Genomic DNA, 19667 nt, shown 5'->3' with positions numbered 1-19667 from the left:
CCAACACTGTTTTGCAAGACGGGCTTCACTAGATTTAACTTTGCGGTTTTAGTGCTTCCGTGTAGTTTGTGTTGGAGTCTGAGTCTGAACAGCGTAGCCACACGCAAACGCACATGGGACACTGACCCGGATTGATTTATACGTGTAAGAAGATACAAACAGTCCCTTTAAGAAAGTTAAGGCTTTATTTCTCCAGTTTATATCGCCACTGTGAATGTGTATTCTTGACAACCAGGGCCGGCTTAAGGCATAGGCCATAAAGGCTTTAGGCGGTCGCCTAGGGCGCAACCATTAAGAAATGTGACTTGTTTTTTTCTTTTTAATATAATGTTGTCAGCACAATAGGAAAATATAACACTATTTTTTCAATGTACAGTTCTGGAAACGTACCTAGTTTCCTTTCTCCACTTTTTGCATATATTGTGGTATATTTCAGAAATACACATTGAACTATTATCACTTAAACATGGAATTAAAGCTGTTGACTCTTTCACTGATGTTTTTAAGGATTTTTTTATTTCTCTTTATTGTTTTTACACTGTAGTCAGTTTGTGTTTATTAATAATATTGAAAAGAAACCATCTACCTTTTAGGTATAACAAAACTGTCTATTGTTGTAATTCACATTTGAACTTTGACTTTAATGATAGTTTTAAAGTTTTCCAAAGACAATAATGTGTTGGTAGTTGCATAACAAAGTTTACAATATATAAAACATTAACAATGCACATGCAGAATAAAGACATTCTTGTAAAACAAAAAGTTGTTTTGTTTATTATTTATTTAAGAAAGTTAAGGCTTTATTTCTCCCAGTTTATATCACTCTTTCATTGATGTTTTTAAGGATTTTTTATTTCTCTTTATTGTATTTACACTGTACAGTCAGTTTGTTTATTAATAGTAGTGAAAATAAACCTTTTACCTTTTGGGTATAACAAAACTGTTTATTGTTCTAATTCACATTTGAACTTTGACTTTAATGATAGTTGTAAAGTTTTTCTAAAGACAATTATGTGTTGGTAGTTGCATAACAAAGTTTACAATATATAAGTGTGTAAGAATGAGTACTACCTGGTTAAATAAAGGTAAAATAAAATAAATAAACATATATAAAACATCAACAATGCACATGCAGAATAAAGACATTATTGTATTATTTCTGAGGCTTTGAGCCAATGTAAAACAAAAAGTTGTTTTGTTTATTATTTATTTAAGAAAGTTAAGCCTTTATTTCTCCCAGTTTATATCTCTCTTTCATTGATGTTTTTAAGGATTTCTCTTTATTGTTTTTACACTGTACAGTCAGTTTGTGTTTATTAATAATATTGAAAATAAAACATGTTTACCTTTTGGGTATAACAAAACTGTCTATTGTTCTAATTCACATTTGAACGTCGACTTTAATGATAATAACCCAAGTTATTAACATCATTAATATAAGAGTTAAAGCAGCACTGACTCCAGACCAGCCAGCTTGTGTTTATCAAACTGCGACTGTGCAGAGCGTCTTGTTTGAGTCGCAGGTTGATGACGGAGCAGAGAGAGGAGGTGCGGGTTTGCCACGTCGGTCTCTGTGCAACGCATTTACACTGTTGCTCCTGAAGCCCCGGGCTAACTTTTAAAGACCTTTTTATATGTGTTTAACCTCGGAGAGAAAGCCAGCCTCCAGTATCTCCGGTGCCGTGGCAGCTCGTCTTCACACAGAGACACAGAGACACAGAGACAGCAGAGCGGAGACACTGAAGCTGGAAGAAGGAGAGAAAATGCTCGGTGCTGTCTGGACTCGTCAGGCTGGAAGACACACAACAACTGACTGATGCATCCTCGTCCACTTCACCCCCCCGTGTGTTGTCGTGTGAGTAACGAGGATCTGTTTCTAAACTATGCAGCTTTCAAATCTGCAAGCTGAAAGCTAGCTACTTATATCTTCATGTGTGTGTTTTAACGTCGTAGTTAAAGTGTGTTCGCAAGTTTCCGCCGTGTACAACATGACAACGCTGCTGCTGCTGCTGCTGCTGCTGCTGCTGCTACTGCTGCTGCTGCTGCTGCTGGTGTCAGGATCAGGATCCAGGCAGGCAGCAGCTTCACTGCATGTCTTAGCAAGTCTGCACACAAAACAGAGCACTTCCTAACAAAGTGTTCTCCAAAGAAAAGTCAACACTTTCAGCTCAAAGTATTCAGAGGCTTTACTTAATAAAAGTACTAATACCACACTATGGAAATGCTCCACTGCAAACACAACTCTTACACATTAAAAACCTTACTTAAGTCAAAGTTTTTGTGCAGTAAAATGTTCCCTGTCAGTGTTTTATATTATATATGGTGTTTATGGATTACTGCTGCATTAATATGCATGTTGCAAATTACTGCTTTTGAGGTTAATTTGAACTCCTTTATATACTGTTGCTTTGTTAACAGTTGTGGAAGAAGTATTCAGAGACTTTACTCAAGTAAAAGTACTAATACCACACTATGAAAATACTCCTCTGCAAGCACAACTCTTATACATTAAAAACCTTACTTAAGTCAAATTATGTAAGTACTGTAAGTGTCAAAAGTAAAAGTTTTTGTTCTGTAAAATGTCCCCTGTTTATATTATATATGGTGTTTATGGATTACTGCTGCATTAATATACATGTTGCAAATTACTGATTTTGAGGTTGTGCTAATTTTAACTCCTTTATAAACCATTGGGTAGTTTAATCTACACTGACAGCAATGCATCATATTCTATAAAATCATCATATATGCTTGTCCACGTCAACTTTCATGAGCTCAGAAAAACAGCCCTGTTTTCAGCTTTGTGATGGCTGATCCAAGAGGGGTTTAAATTGTTTATTTAGTTTAAAGCTCTTATTGATAACATTTTAATATAGACAAATATTTTTAACAATTTATGGAAGAAGTATTCAGAGACTTTACTTAAGTAAAAGTACTAATACCACACTATGAAAAATACTCCTCTGCAAGTACAACTCTTATACATTAAAAACCTTACTTAAGTAAAAAGTACTGTAAGTGTCAAAAGTAAAAGTTTTTGTGCAGTAAAATGTCCCCTGTTTATATTATATATGGTGTTTATGGATTAATGTTACTGCTGCATTAATATGCATGTTGCAAATAACTAACTCCTTTATATGCTGTTGGGTAGTTTAATCTACGCTGACAGCAATGCATCATATTCTATAAAATCATCATATATGCTTTTCCACGTATCTCTAAAAAAGTCAACTTACATGAGCTCAAAAAAACTGCCCTGTTTTCAGCTTTGTGATGGCTGATGGCTGATCCAAGAGGGGTTTGAATAGTTTATTTAGTTTAAAGGTCTTATTAATAACATTTTAATATAGACAAATATTTTGTAAAATAATAATACATCCACAGAACTTTTAGAAAGGTGCCAAATAAAAGTATGGCTTTTCCTGAAAACAATTAATATGAATTAAAATATTTAATCGCGATTGATTGCATGAGTGTCCATAATTAATCACAATTAATCGCAAATTAATCACACATTTTTTTATCTGGTTAAAATGTACATTAAAAAGAGATTTGTCAAGTATTTAACACTCTTATCAACATGGGAGTGGACTAATATGCTGCTTTATGCAAATGTATGTATGTATTTATATTGGAAATCAATTAACAACACAAAACAATGACAAATATTGTCCGAAACCCTCACAGGTACTGCATTTAGCATAAAAAATATACTCAGATCATAACATGGCAAACTGAAATCCAACAGGCAACAACAGCTGTCAGTGTGTCAGTGTGCTGACTTGACTATGACTTGCCCCAAAACTGCATGTGATTATCATAAAGTGGGCATCTCTGTAAAGGGGAGACTCGTGGGTACCCATAGAACCCATTTTCATTCACATATCTTGAGGTCAGAGGTCAAGGGACTCCTTTGAAAATGCCAAGCCAGTTTTTCCTCACCAAAATTTAGCGCAAGTTTGGAGTGTTATTTAGCCTGGCTAGTATAACATCTTCTTCATCTTCACTCTAGCTTTAAAAGGGAGTCTGCTACAACCTAAACATTGCAAGTTGTGTTAATGTGTTAAAGAAAATAGTGGCATTAAAACTGTTTTGTTTATATCTGTGGACGCTATCTGACGTTTGGTTCGTACTTCTAACACAAGGCTTGTGAGTCAATAGTGAAACAAAGTTGGTATCACGTGGTATCTCCGGGTCGTCCCTTAGTGTGGAAAAAAGGCTAAATGGAGATTGACGATAAGTGCCTGGCAACAACTTGTTGTGAAGTAAATGCAATGGAATGGGGGAGGGAGAATGTGACATCTAGTGGTTGAATGTTATCAGTGTTATCAATAACACCTTTAAGAAGTAGGAGCATTTTGACCCATATACACTTCATCCTTCACTTCATCACAAACAATCAAAATCAACACATCTGGAGATAGGTGGTTTTCACTGGACAGGAAGGGTATTGAAAATCTGAAAACACGTTTTAAAAGGACGTGCTGAGAGGGAAACCCCTTGCACTTCCACAAACTTACAAAATGCCATCCTGCAATCCCTCCGATGTAGTTAGTTTCTCTAGTTCATAGTTCCTGTTTTCACTTTTGACTTTCAACTGCAAGTTTGGTCCCGTGTGTGTGTGTGTGTGTGTGTGTGTGTGTGTGTGTGTGTGTGTGTGTGTGTGTGTGTGTGTGTGTGTGTGTGTGTGTGTGTGTGTGTGTGTGTGTGTGTGTGTGTGTGTGTGTGTGTGTGTGTGTGTGTGTGTGTGTGTGTGTGTGTGTGTGTGTGTGTGTGTGTGTGTGTGTGTGTGTGTGTGTGTGTGTGTGTGTGTGCGCGTGCGTGCGTGTTAATCTCTGTTTCCTGTTGAAGATTCAGCTTAAATATTGTATAATATTGGAGCTACACACTGACCACAGAGCGTGCTGTACTATCATCTCATCATGTTTCATATGAGCATAAAGGAAATGTTGATGCACACGGAGGTTGGATGGTATCTGGCTCTGGTTTGTGTTTCGTTTTAGGTGCCTATCACCGGCTGATAAAGGGCGGCGGGACTAGCCTAGTCTTTTTCATCATGTGTTTTAATTGAAGCATTTTCAAACCTGATTCTCTCCAAGTGAAGAGTATTAGAAAAATCATTAAGCCAGTGGAGTACTGAGGGGGTTTTCTGGGGTTTTCCAGTGCTGGAGCAGAACTTTCTTCACGGCTGTAAGGCCATATAGGCAATAAATTGTCTTTGAGGCTTCCTGTTCAGTGCCTCTGCTGCGCCAAGGATAATCAGCTTGGGGGTCAGGAGGACACAATGTCAGAACTACCACTTTGGAAAAGATTCTGAAAATGTCCTCCCTGTACCGCAGGCCAGACTATGTAGCAAGGTGCCCTCTGCAGAATTACACTTATTACAGTGATGATGCATCAGGACAAATGCTGGGAAGTTAACCTTTTGAGTAATACAGCATATGCAGCACCTTCAATTGAATTAAGCATTGCCTGGTATTTATAGAGCATGCATGTGCACAAGGTAGACTGGTCCAGTGGTTCCCAACCTTTTTCCTTAAGGGACCCCTTTTCTATCATTGAGTAAACTGACGACCCCTGACTAAGTGACATATATTTTATGGATATTTCACATTAAATTCAATGCATAACAACAACAGTACAGAACAACTGATAAACTATACAATTAACATAAATAGTGAATAGTCAATAACTGCAGGACGTTTGTGTAAAATTAGCGATTTGGATGAATTTTGTGGGATTGTTTGACAAATTAAATGCAAAAATGTAAATCAAATAATTAAACTATATCTTCAGGCAAGCTGTTTCTCATTAACAAGGCTATATATCTTTTTATTAATTTCCTTATTTTTAACACTAGAACAGCCCAATATAATAATATAAATAACATATAAAATAATGACAGTAAATCAAAAAATCATATCTTTAGGACTAAAAACCAACACATTGACGCAAAAGTGCTGAGAGAAGAAAACAATTACAATGTAGGTCATCTTTTGCAAAAAATTCTCCATAACCTTCCACATCCACACTATTATTTTTTACATGTCTATGAGTATGCAAATGTTTGGAGAGCTAATTGTTTCAACAGCTGGTTTGACCTGTGCTAGCAGTAGAAGCACAGGTGTATTCAATGACAACATAATTAATGGCTGCATTCCAATTCGGTGTGTCAAGAGTATTGTTCATGCCGGCTCAATGGCATGCCATTGCTAACGTTAATAATCATACACTTATGATGAGTTAAGATCTGGGCTGTGAAAAAGGCCTATGATTATGAATTCTATAAGCACATTTGTGCTGGTAGACTGGGGGCTGAGAAGAGGTTCAGATATCTTCCTCAGGTAGTGTTTAGGCTGACAGGGTGTCAGTTTCTCAGTGAACATATTCTGTATAAAGTGTCTGCTGACAGCTCTAGCACTAATGGAAATGCCTCAAAAGACATGTCGGCTATTGAGTGAATACTCCTCGTCAGTCATTTCATGCAGACATACACTTACCGTGTCAAGACCGCAAGCGTATCAAACGCGCATCAGTCGCGTTTTTCACGCGCACGTCTGACGCAACCGATACGCCCTCATGTTAATCTATTCAGCTGTCTACTCCGGCTCTGGACAGACTCGCTTTTCAGCTGCGTGTCACGGGCGTAATCGCGACCTGAAGCGTTTATTTAGTCTATTTTTCTTTCGATAATACGCGTGTAAATGAGGTTGATGGCCAATAAACACTACTTTACTGCATTGCTACAATTGACTATACATTTTGAGGTTTTATCATTATTTTGTCATTGTAATTATTAACCTTTTATCGTGATATCTTTTATTTACTCATTATCTTACCTTTTTCTTTGATTGTATTATTTCTGATGGCATGTTTTCACATTTCTTGCTGTTTGTTCATTAATTCTGTTTTGAAAAGTGGTATACAAATTAAGTTTTTTTTCAAACTTTATCAGCTGTGGGAGAACATTCATCGTTTAGTAGGGATGCACCGATCTAACTTTTCCAGTCCTGATACCGATAGCGATAACTTGGCTTTGGTTCTCGGCCGATACGAGTACCGATCTGATACCAATGTTTAATTAATAAGCTGTATGCCTCACTGTGTGGAAGTGATGGGGATCATTTATTTATGTGTAATTCAACATCAGGCTTGACTTAAACATTGCTTTTCTGACTTTGTAAAACAATTTGACCAATAAATACATAGATATGAACTAATCTAATTGTTCTTTATTATTAGAATTATAAATCATACACCAGCGACTTGGTAAAAAAAAAACTTAAACATAAATAAAAAATTCATTGTATAATGTCTATGGTATATAAACATAAAAATGAATTAAATAGATCGGCGCCAATGTCACGCTATCCGATCCAGCTATTTGGATCAGTATCAGTCCGATATCCGATCCGGTATTGGTGCATCCCTATTTTTTAGTGTGAGATCGTTATCTAGCGGTCAAAATGATTAGTGCCGTTTAATTTAAATTATTCATATTATGCATCGGTGTAGCTGGTATAGACGGTCGCTTCAGTCTTGCCTCAGCTCTGTCGTGACACTTGTGCAACACTGACCTGATGCTTGCGGTCTAGACGCTGGGTTAGGGTTGGGTTTCCCAGCGTGAGCTTCAGCAGGCAGACCGCATATGAACAGGTCTGATACTCTCGCTAGTCGTAGGTTTGGTGACGGCTCTGTGTTGCTCTGAGATGGTTCTCTGATCTGGTAGCTGTGGTCATAAGTGAAGCTGTTTTCTGAAGTGAATGAACCTCCGGGGGAAAAGCCAAGTACCCTGAGTCAGTTTGTTTACACTCAACCAGTTAAAACTAATGCAGTCTAATACAGCAGTCCTGCAATAAACCTTACCTTCATTAGTTTATGTTGAAACTATTTCAAAGAGGTGTTGATTCAACTTAAGAGGCTGTAGTTTGTGGTGGAGCTGTATTGCACTATAATGAGAGGTGTGTCTAACATTTTGTCCTGTACACCTCACAGTGTAATTCAAAACTGTGCACACCACTATGAAGCACACCCTTAAAATAAACTTAACCACCATAAACTTGTTTTGTCCGACCAGCAGTTCAAAACCCAAATAAATTCAGTTTATTGTCATTGATGGCTAAGGAAAGTATTTGTAATTATGAAATGTTTAAGTATTGACATCTCATACCCCCCCCCCCCCCCTCAATTGTCCAATAAAAGCAAAAATGCAAAAAAATAATCTTAAAAAACGAGCAGAGGCTATTTCACACAACAGCCATATATTTAATGTGTGTGTCTGTTGTTTTTAGGCTATCTTCTACTAACTAAACTGATCATAAAACCAGATGCGTCAGGATATGAGTGGCTCACGACCTCTGCTCAAAAATTTCCTGGGGAAAACCCTGGCAGGTTTGTGAGGGTTGAAATGTACCGCTGACGTAGTTTATGTCATGATGACATGTAATTTCTTTCACCTGACCGATAAAGGCTGATTAGAGCAGTACCAAACTGACAAATCTTACAATATTGACATTATTTTTACCTCTTTAAACCTCCGTTAGAATATGTAACTGGGCAGATGCCTAAAATAAAACCCAGGATGTTAAGTTTGTTGTACATAGCGGGAACATTACACGTCTTCCAAAAATGTACCATTAAAGGGAATCACGCCTCTAACAGTCAAACACATCAGTTTTTAAAGATAAAAAATGCGCTTGAGGTATACTAGAAACATTACTAATTTTCTCTCCCAGATTGCTAATGATAAGCCAGTTTGCTATTATGCTGATTGGCAAATAAACTTGATGGACAAAAAAATATCACTAAAGGAAAAACCAGCTTGATCATCTGTGCAGTGCTCTAATAACTCTCCCCCCAAAATAACTTCACTACTGTTTACTTATAAACAAAGTAAAGTAAATCCCTTGGGCCAGATCTATACTCTGATCACACTTCATGTGACTCCAGGGTGCTGTTAATGTTGTTTAGGCCTCAGGTTTGTTGGTTTTTAGTTTTTTTTTACGTGACCTGTTTACTTGTTCTGACTCAGTCTTGTCTTTTCCTCTGCAGTGGCCTGGCTGTACATGGTTGCTCATTGAGGAGAAGGGGAGGACTCCCGGCGGCTGTTGGTTGGTGGGTGGCGTCCGTGGTTTCCACGGTAACTGGCGACCATGCCAGGAGGTCGCAGGGGTCCCAGCAGACAGCAGCTAAGTCGCTCTGCTCTGCCGTCCCTGCAGACTTTGGTTGGAGGCAACATCGGCAATGGTACAACCCTCAGGAACAGGTGAGCAGGAAATGCTGTCTGTCGTTAAAGCTTCATTTTGAGGGGTGCCGTGGTAGCTCACCTGGTAGCTCACCTGGTAGCTCACCTGGTAGCTCACCTGGTAGCTCACCTGGTAGCTCACCTGGTACCGCAGCGGCCCGGGGTTTGAATCCGACCTGTGTTCTTTTGCTGCCGCTGCTGCTGTTCGTTTAGTATTTCCAAAGCTCCACCTGTAGCAAACATCTGCTATACATATTGTACATTCACATTATTGACTTATTCCACGCAAGTTGACTGACTGAAATTGAATAAATAATCAGGAGATTAATTGATAATGAAAATAACGTTGTTGCAGCTCTTATTCTAACACCTCCCTTTATCAACCCCCTTTCATGAAAAACACAAATACTTTGCATACAATTGGTATACAATTGAATATCGATTGAATACTAACGCAGCTCAGCTGAAGACTTTTTCAGCACTAATTCAGATCAGTTTCGTTTGTATATTACACCACATAAGACGCAAAGTGCAAAGATACATTTTGCACAAATGAAGTCAAACACAAATATTTCAACAGTATCCTCTTTAGAGCTTCAACCAAACTTTATTTTTATTATTGATTAATCTGCAGATTATCTTCTTGATTAATAGATTCAAGTCTATAAAAATGTCAGAACACTGTGATGGTGATATCTTCAGATTGCTCGTCTAATCGACCCAAAGATATATCACATGAAACAAAGAAACTCAACAAGCTCTCGCAGTTGAGAAGCTGGAACTGTTAAACAATTAATTGTTTGTCAAAATAGTTGCTAATTGACTGTTAAAATGACTAATTATTAGCTTTATTCCTCTTAAAACTGGCAGGATGCCCTAATAGATATTTCACTTAGTTATTGATTGGCTTGGGTTGATATTTACTCCAAAAAAAAAAAACGAGATTCATCCTGAGCTTCGTACTTCTTAAGCTCTTACAGTCGTGGTTTGAGAAGTAGGAATGTGCAGCAGGTGTGATGTGACACAATCACAGATATGTGTGTTTGTGTTTGCGTTTATGTTTGTGTGTGTTTTCGTCCAGAAGCAGTAACTTGGTGGGTCTGTCTGCGCCCCCTCTCTCGGCCCTCATTACTCCGGAGCCGGTCCGTCACTCGAGGATCCCCGAGCTGCCGTTGGACAGCTGCCTGCTGTTTGAGTTCCTGCTCTTTCTCTATTTGCTGGTGGCCTTGTTTGTCCAGTACATGAACATCTACAGGACGGTGTGGTGGTACCCATACAGCCACCCTGCTGCCTCTACCTCGCTTGTAAGAACACACACACAAACACACACTTAACACACACACACCATCGCCTCTGTTGTTACAGGCAACTTGAAATCATAGCTCTTTTTTTTTTTAACTTTAAAAAATGAAAGCACTAACTTGATACTCACACTAACCCTAAATGTGAACACTTGATATCCAAGAACAGGGCTCATCTTTTTTTTTGTTATTAAAAAATGTCAATTTATTAATATTTTGAATATTAAAAAATAAAATCACAATATACAAATTCCATCTACAGTATAAACACTGTTGCTCAGGGGTCAGACATAATATCTGTCTTACTTTTATAGTCTTTTAATAACATTTCAGCCACCGCGGTCATCGCCTCTATTACAATCCCGCCACAGGCGAAGGGCTTTCTGTGTTTTGTTAGGATGTGCGCCATTAAACGAAGCCTCAGTTGCTGCTTTGGCCCTCTTTGTCAGTTTGTTAAACAGAGACTGTGGTTTTCAGCTCCTTTACCTTGTGTGTTCGTAGACTGCTACCAGCCGCAAAGTCACATAAAAAGTTGCTATGGACTTCGGCGAAGTGGCGCTCGACGTTACATCTTTTACCTACTGACACGCTCGCACTGCAAATGAGACGCATACATTTGTCATTCACATAAATGAAAAAAAATCCTGTTACCCATTCCTCATGAAAATAGTATATTTTTTGCCTTTTACTGTCCTGGCTTTTTTCCGCAGTCATTGTCAAATCTGGTGTGCTCTTGATAGTCGGCTAACATCGTCTAATTTAAGGCGTCACTGATGTAACCAAACTTGAAATCAGCGTAACTGGTTTAATTAACAGCTGATTGGCAAATAATCAGTTTGTGTCAGTGTAGAAGAACACAGGTTTACAAAGTGACTTTGTGTTATCAAATTGATGTACATATTCTTTGAACCTTTAGCCTCTCAGAAACAGGTAGCAAGCTACTTGTTGGAGACACCTGCTGTAGCTTAACTATTTATTGTTTTCTTTTTTTTCTTTTACTTTATCCCTTTAAAAATGGATCTTCCACAGGCGGCTGCTGGAGATGGTTGTTGGCATGATCCTGTTTAAATCAATCTTAAATAAAAAAAACAACATAATAGCTAGAGGCAGCAGAAAGCTACGGCTTTGGTCTTTCAATTCATCACAGTGTATGCTTGTGATGACGTTGTTGCGTTACGTGTGGAACGTCACAAAACTTTCAAAACGCATTTGCACTTGATCTGCTCATAAAAATGATCTCAAAAACAAAAAAAAATGTGCCTAGTTCAAATAACTTATGGAGTGTTAAGAAATATTTTGTATATTTTTCTACATTTAGAAATCTTTTGGCTCAATATGTTTCGTTTGTTTATGTAGTAACATTTTATGAAAAAACATGTCTGCTTTTTGTATTTTATTCATAACACACTATATTTTATATATATTTTCGGCATTTGAAGCATTTGAAAATACTCCAAGAAATTACATGTGTGCAAAAATTACAAATTTAGGCACTAGCGGACCATTTCTATTGCGGAGTTCAAAGGGTTAAGTTACTTCTGCTTAATCAGTAGTTCCATTTTTCTCTTTTCTCTAACATATTCTGTGCTGCGGTTGAGACCTTGTTTTCTAAGAATTACAGGGAACAGCATCTTCAAAGGAAGTAAAAACCGAGTTTCTTTTTTTGTTTTTTTGTGTGAAAATGATAAACACCAAAAATGATGAACCTCACCTTACCCTGAAATATATGTTTTGGCAAAAGTGTCAGGTTGTGCAGGTTTTTGGTGTTTTGTTCAGCCGCTGCACACCAACATTTGTCTATTAAGAGCTCATAACTTAAGATAATTTTATTGGGTGGGTTCAGGTCTAATTTAACATGTATGATTTAAAAAATGTCTCCATGGAAAAACAATGACGCCGTCTTTCTGCTCTCCATTTGAACAGAACTTCCATCTAATGGACTACCACCTGGCTATCTTCATCACAGTCATGTTGGCCAGGAGGCTTGTATGGACTATAGTTTCTGAGGTAAACACACAGATCTGTACACACACTCACACATTTTAATACACACGTGGGATTCAAACCCCACTGATGTCTTTCTGGTAACCGTGAGTGATTCTGTCTCGTCCAGGTGTCTCACAGCAGCGGCGGATCACTGCTCCGATACGTGGCTCTGATCGCAGCTCGGCTCAGCCTGCTGACCATGTGCGGCTGGGTGCTCTGCTGGACACTGGTCAACCTCTGCAAGAACCACTCTGTGCTCAACCTCCTCTTCCTGGGATACCCGTGAGTCTTTCATACACCCCCAACCCCCACCCTCTAAAGGCCAGGTTATGCTTGTACAAGTTGTCATCCGACCACATCTCAAGGCAAAAGTGTTTATACCTTTTTTAATACTTGTTCTGAATGGCCTGCCATCATAGAGGGCGGCGAGACGCAATGAATCATACACACAGGGATGACAGTGAACTCTGTCTCTCCACAGTCATTCATAGTCTTTCACTCAGTTGTTTCACAAAAAACGAAGAAGTTGTGTGAAAAAAATGGAACTTGAGGGAGAAGTTAAAACCCTTCTTACATTTTACACCTTTGCACACTTTACTTTTTACAGTGGGTGTGAACGTCGAATTGTGAAGTTACAGAAATTGTCGGATGCAGCCTTGATTCCAATGTAGGGGCGGTTTGGCGATCTGATAAGTACTTTGTTTGAGGCAAAGTGACACTTTAACTGACCTACATGCGCGCACACACACACACACACACACACACACGTAGTGGAGCCAAAGTGGTGGCTGGTTGAAATCTAATGTACCATCATGTTTAAAATGTTTGTGACGCACAGAAACCACAATACCACAAACTGTCACATTACACCTGTCCCAGTTTTGAGTTAAAGCCAGAACTGGAGTCAGCAAAACGTGATTCGTAAAGTTGTGGGTTATCTGGTTCTCTAGTTACTGTGGCATCAAACCCTGAAAGAAATGGGGAAAAAAAAACTCTATTTAAGTTCGATTTCTTTTTGTTTTGATTCTGTCGATGTGCCAAAGGGGTCAAGGAGTGAATCGTATGCAAAAAATTTCCTTCATACACAAACCATGACATTGCTGTCGTGGTGCAGTGGTGGACGGAAAAAATTAAAGGTCCCATATCGTGCTCATTTTCAGGTTCATACTTGGATTTTGTGTTTCTACTAGAACATGCTTACATGCTGTAATGTTAAAAAAAATCCTTATTTTATACTGTCTGCCTGAATACATTACGTTACATAAAGAATCAATAGAATTGTGTTGTTAGGCAACAGCTTGGGTCCACATTTACTTCCTGTCAGCTGATGTCATTCACATACACTGCAACTGTAAATAAGCTGGAACACATTTAGAATATTTACCTTTAAAACTGTGAAATGGTCTATATATTCTATATTTGTGACATCACGAAATCACAGAAATCCTGACGGCTCATTGAAAGGCACGGTTTCTGAATACGGCTGTGTGTATTTCTCCATGGATTGAGCGTTTCGATACTTTCACAGTATTTATATAGCACTTAAACCTGCTTGTGTAAATGTCACTTTTTACAATATGGGAGCTTTAAACTTATCACCGTGAAAAATAACCCTATATAACATACATTAAAATGAGATGTTTCCTTTTGGCCACCACAAGATTTTCGAAACAATAGCTACAAATAGCTATTAATCAGGTTGTTCATGATGAGCATGTTGCTGTTTTGTCCTTTTTTTATGTGTGTGCTAATGGAAATGGAAGTTATGGACCCACCCTCCTTTAATGTCTCATTTTAAATATGCGTGATGTTTTCACATCATACATCTTCCTTTTCATCCATCATTTGAAACTAAAACTTTCTGCTCTTCTCTCTTATCCTCGCTCGCTCACCGCCCTCCTCCATTGCCAGATTTGGCGTGTACGTCCCGCTTTGCTGTTTCCATCAGGAGGGAGGGAAAAGCCAAACGGCAGCGGCTGACTGCGATTACCCCCCGGAGCACCAGCAGACCGAACTAACCGAGACCCCGTTCTTTCGACCACGTGACTTCCTCTTCCTGTTGCGAGAGAACCTCAGAGAGCAGTTCTCCAGCCCGCCGCACATGCCTACGCACACCTGCCCGCCACACACACACTCGCACACGCCGGAGTTGATCCGAGCAGAGGTGGAGGAACTGAAGAGCGACTTCAACCGGCGAATCAAGGAAGTGCTGTTCAACTCGCTGTTCAGTGCCTACTACGTAGCCTTCCTGCCTCTCTGCTTTGTTAAGGTTGGTATCTGTCATTTCATTTTCATTCAGATTTGATTGAAGATTCTTGTGTTAAAGTGTAAATGCATTTTCCACTGAGTTTTCATGCTGCCCCATCACATCATTTACCTTTCATGTTGCCTGTTTTCTTGTTCATTTTAAAGTACATTTACCCATCCTTCCACTTTACTCCAACAGAGCACCCAGTACTATGACATGCGCTGGTCATGTGAGCACCTGATCATGGTGTGGATCAATGCGTTTGTGATGCTGATGAGTCAGCTGCTGCCCCCCAGTTACTGCGACCTGCTTCATCGCTCGGCGGCTCACCTAGGCCGCTGGCAGAAACTGGAGCACGGCTCATACAGCAACGCACCTCAGCATGTGTGAGTGGCGCTCTGTGCACATGACAATCACAATGATCATCACAATGACTCTGTGCATAACTGTGTTGTTGACATGTGTTGCAGGTGGTCAGAAAGCACCATTTGGCCTCAGGGCGTGTTGGTACGACACAGTCGATCTCTGTATAAGGCAGTTGGAACTTATAATGTCGCTCTGCCCTCTGATGTTTCCCATGCAAGGTTTTATGTGAGTATCTGTACTTAACATCATAGTGACAATGTATGTAACCTGTAAATTATTCACTGAGATGAGGGTGGACGAAATAATAAGGACACCTTTACAATATAATACAACAATACTACACAGCTGTAATTGGCTCAGTGCAACCTATGAAAGCATGAAATGCACCAACTCATTTGAAATAAAGACCAGCCTTGCTAACTCCGTCGGTGTGCCGACTGTCATCTACTGTAGGTAATACACTGACTATGGATAAGTACCTCCCAAAACCCCACTTCAAAACACCCAAACTATCCCTTTTAGGGCTTATGCTGTACGTATGGCAGCTACATGTGTAGGCTCCAAGGCTATGCCATTGCTGACATGCACCGCTTCAAACGTGTAACTTTGTGTGATGGTCAGCTTTAGCTGTTTATGTTTTCTTCGTCAATTTTCTGATGTCGGTAGAGATTGTTTTCACTAACGGCCCCCCGACAGAGGCATCCCCACTGCAAACCCTCTCTGCTCACTGAACCCCCGCTCTCTAGCACAATTACATCATGACATATCATCGTAAATACAGTGACCGCACATTATAAAGTGAGTGAAACAATGTAAACACAGCTTCTGTGGGGAATATAATAAAACAGGATACAGCCCGGGTGTGTTGCGGTGGTGACGCCTCCGTTAATTCCGTGATTCAAGTATAAATCAAGCTTTAGTCAACCGTTAACCTCATCATCTAGTTGCTTGATATCTCGATGAGATGCACCAGGATCTGACTGATTCAGCTCACCAGGTGACACGTTGATCATATTTTACATTTACATCCCAGTAATTCATCAGAGCAGAGAAAGAAGAAGAAATCACTTATGTTTTTTTACAAGCTGTGAAAAGTAAATGCAAATGGTCGAATCGGTGATGTTCAGGTGGGGTTGTGTGAGGAAAACCTAACCACACAAACGTAGGAGAGCAGGCATCTCCGCCATTCAGGGATTAAGACACCGACCCTGAACTAAAACCAGTTTGGTCGGGGGTGAACTCTGTCGCATATCTCTCTCTTTCTCTCTCTTTCTCGTGTTTCCTGTCTTCTTTCTTGTGTCTCTACTGTAGGCTTAAAATGACACAAAAATATTTTTTTTGACAGAAAAAAAAGAACTTAAAACAAGGTCTTCCAACTGAAATTTCCTGGTGCTTTCAGCTGCATCTCGTGGAGTTTGCTCTGTTGACGTAGACGTTATATAAATTTCTAGTATTGAAGTTTTTTTTATTAAATTTAGAATGACCAACTGAGCTTGTAATTTAATGTCAGTAGGTTTGTGTTTGTTTATTTTATTTTCATATTGTCTCTGAAGGTCTGCTCCTTCAAAACAATCTGCAATGTTTCACACAGAGAGGTTATAGCGGCTGCCTGTATAACCCTGTGTTGTATTATATTGTGCACGTTTTAATTTTATTGTGTCCACCTCTGCATATTCATTATTATTTATCTTTGACCTTCTATACACTGTAATTTCTTTACTAACCTTCTCTTCCCATCTGTTGGTCTTCCAGTTCCTGTTCCACAAGCCATTGCGGATCCTGAACTTGCTGATCTGGATCGAGTCCAGTGTGGTTTTGTACCAGTTATACTCTCTGCTGCGCTCTGAGCGCTGGAACCACACTTTGTCTCTGGGCCTTATTCTCTTCTGCAACTACTATGTCCTTTTTAAACTGCTCCGAGACCGCATCGTGCTGGGCAAAGCCTACTCCTATCCGCTTACCTCCAACAGTTTGGGGATCAAGCCGCAGTGAAGGCTCCGCACAGTGAGACCTCCCCTACGAACTCTGGATGTGGAGGGAAGACGGGTGGCGGTCTGGTAAAGTTGAGGACTGGGAGGGTTGTTTAGCGCTCACACTCGGAGGTTAAGGGACAGACTGTGAACTCATAATCGTGTTTTGATACGGTTCTATTTTTAATGCAATGTTTATATAAACCTATTTAAAAGAATATTTTTATTTTGTATACTATTTCGAGTTACGCCGGGCATTACCACGCTGACGACATTAGCATGTTGTGTTATGTTGTTGCTAGGCGACAGGGAAGTCAGGGAATGCCGGGAGGTGACTTTCACCAAAGATATTTTAAGTGCAGGTGGCCAATCACAGAGCGGACCTGGCCTCTGACAGTCCATTAAACCAGACGAGCGACTCAGAGCAGTGGAAGTGCCTGAGATCCTGAATCCTGATTGGCTGTTCTGCTTCATCCCTGAGGCTCTTAGAGCTTAGACCAGTGAAACGGATGCAGCTCTTTGAGGTCGCAGAACGCCGTCACTGCTCTCAACAGCTTCAGCACGTTTTCACGGGTGATTTTAAAGCAAAAGTTCAACATTTTGGTTTCAGTCATTTGCTTTGCTTTTCAGGCAACAGCATTGCGACGGTTAGCTCAATGATAGCACAAAGACTGGAAACAAGGAAACGGCTAGCTTTGATCTGTCCAACGATAACAAAATCTGCTTACCAGCACCTCTAAATCTCACTAGTTAACACATTATGTCTCGTTTGTTTAATTGGAAAAAAGATTGAAGTGTAAAAACGACTGTTTGTTCATTTAACAGTTGGCTATGTGCCAGGTTGCGTCCGAATTTCCCCACTAACCCTCTATTTAATGCACTAAAACAGTATGTGAGATTTTTTTTTAGTATGTCCAAAACCTTTGTATGAAACCAATAGTACGCAAATTGCATACTATTTCCAGTGAAATATTGCAGTATGCAAACGCTGGACACCACGGTGGCAAAATATCCCACAATGCAATGCAGTAGTGATGACAACATTCATAATAGACGTTGATGGACAACTCTGTAACATCAATAACGCTTCAATTTAACTGTAAGTATAAGATGTCACTTTGCTCGGCATAATATACATTTTTAATTAATTCAGACTCTGATTCTCACAAACCGTCGTTTTGGTCACATGAGGTTGGAACGGGTTACCATGCTGGCGAGGAGGCTCTCAGGAAGTGACGACATAAATTACTGCTTAGTGCGTCCGAAAAGATACACACTACTGTTAATTCACACAAAAGTATGTTGAACGATAGTACACGTTTTGGGTATGTAGTGCATAGTATAATAAATTAATATCATAATATTCGGTTTCGGACAAAGCCCCAGACTATATCTTGGCTCTGAGCAGTTGCCAGGCAACCACAGAGACTCCAGGTAAGTTACTGTCTGGGCAAGAATATGTTCTGGCAAATAACCCCCCCGTAAAACAGCAAAAGTTTTTTTCACACTTTGATTATTGTTCGAATTAAAACAAAGACGATGTAACATGTTTGTAACCATTAGACAGAACCAGGCTAGCTGTTTCCCTCTGTTTCCAGTCTTTATGCTGAGTTCAGCTAACCAGCTGCCTGCAGTAGCTTCATATTTAACGGGCAGATAAGAGGGTGGATTAGCTTTTCCCATCAAATTGTTAAACTTTTGCTTAAAGCAGAGCCTCAGTGTGGATTTATACCATCAAGTGGAATAAAACTTTCCTACAAACTGACTTGAGATCAGTCTGTAGGAAAGGACACTTTAGGTACTCTTGTCCACTGCCTCTGCAGAGAATGCTGTATTCTTCCTCATTCACTTTTGTTACTGTGTTTTTACGATCAGTATCTGCTTGTTTCACATCATTGGCTATCTGGAGAAGAGTTACAGCACCAGTCTTTACAAACTTACACCAGAGTGTCAACAAGTGAGAGGGGACTGAGATACTATTGGTATCTTTAAACTCAAAGCACACCCAGAAATGTAACAAATAGGGCTGTCAATCGATTACAATTTTTAATCGCATGATTGTCCATAGTCAATGGTGATTTATCGCAAATTAATTGCATATCGGTTCAAAATGTACCTTAAAGGTCAAGTTGTCATGTATTTAATACTCTTATCAACATGGGAGTGGGCAAACATGATTGCTTTATGCAAATGTATGTATATATTTATTATTGGAAATCAATTAACAACACAAAAAAATGACAAATATTGTCCAGAAACCCTCACAGGTACTGCATTTAGCATAAAAAATATGCTCAAATCATAACATGGTAAACTGCAGCCCAACAGACAACAACAGCTGTCAGTGTGTCAGTGTGTTGACTTGACTATGACTTGCCCCAAACTGCATGTGATTATCATAAAGTGGGCATGTCTGTAAAGGGGAGACTCGTGGGTACCCTTAAAACCCGTTTCCATTCACATATTTTGAGGTCAGAGATCAAGGGACCCCTTTGAAAATGGACATGCCAGTTTTTCCTTGCCAAAATTTAGTGCAAGTTTGGAGCATTATT

The 19667-nt window shown here is 39.4% G+C and overlaps 1 protein-coding gene across 2 annotated transcripts; it reads left to right on the top strand.

Moving 5' to 3' along the window:
• The first annotated feature begins 1493 nt into the window (after nucleotides 1-1493).
• Nucleotides 1494-19259, top strand: tmem39a (transmembrane protein 39A). 2 transcript variants are annotated; one of them, XM_037754044.1, is made up of 9 exons: nucleotides 1494-1855; nucleotides 9052-9265; nucleotides 10329-10548; nucleotides 12469-12552; nucleotides 12659-12813; nucleotides 14443-14800; nucleotides 14978-15165; nucleotides 15250-15370; nucleotides 16898-19259. In XM_037754044.1, the coding sequence occupies exons 2-9, from the start codon at nucleotides 9153-9155 to the stop codon at nucleotides 17135-17137; spliced, it is 1479 nt and encodes a 492-aa protein (XP_037609972.1). In that variant the 5' UTR covers nucleotides 1494-1855; nucleotides 9052-9152; the 3' UTR covers nucleotides 17138-19259. The 2 variants fall into 2 exon arrangements, with proteins under 2 accessions (XP_037609972.1, XP_037609964.1); XM_037754036.1 differs by having other exon boundaries at nucleotides 10326-10548.
• Nucleotides 19260-19667: the final 408 nt, after the last annotated feature.

The sequence above is a fragment of the Sebastes umbrosus genome, chromosome 2 (assembly GCF_015220745.1).
Source record: "Sebastes umbrosus isolate fSebUmb1 chromosome 2, fSebUmb1.pri, whole genome shotgun sequence".
In the NCBI taxonomy this organism is placed as follows: Eukaryota; Metazoa; Chordata; class Actinopteri; order Perciformes; family Sebastidae; genus Sebastes; species Sebastes umbrosus.
Note: the sequence above shows the minus strand (reverse complement) of the source record. Positions and strands in the feature narration are given on the sequence as shown.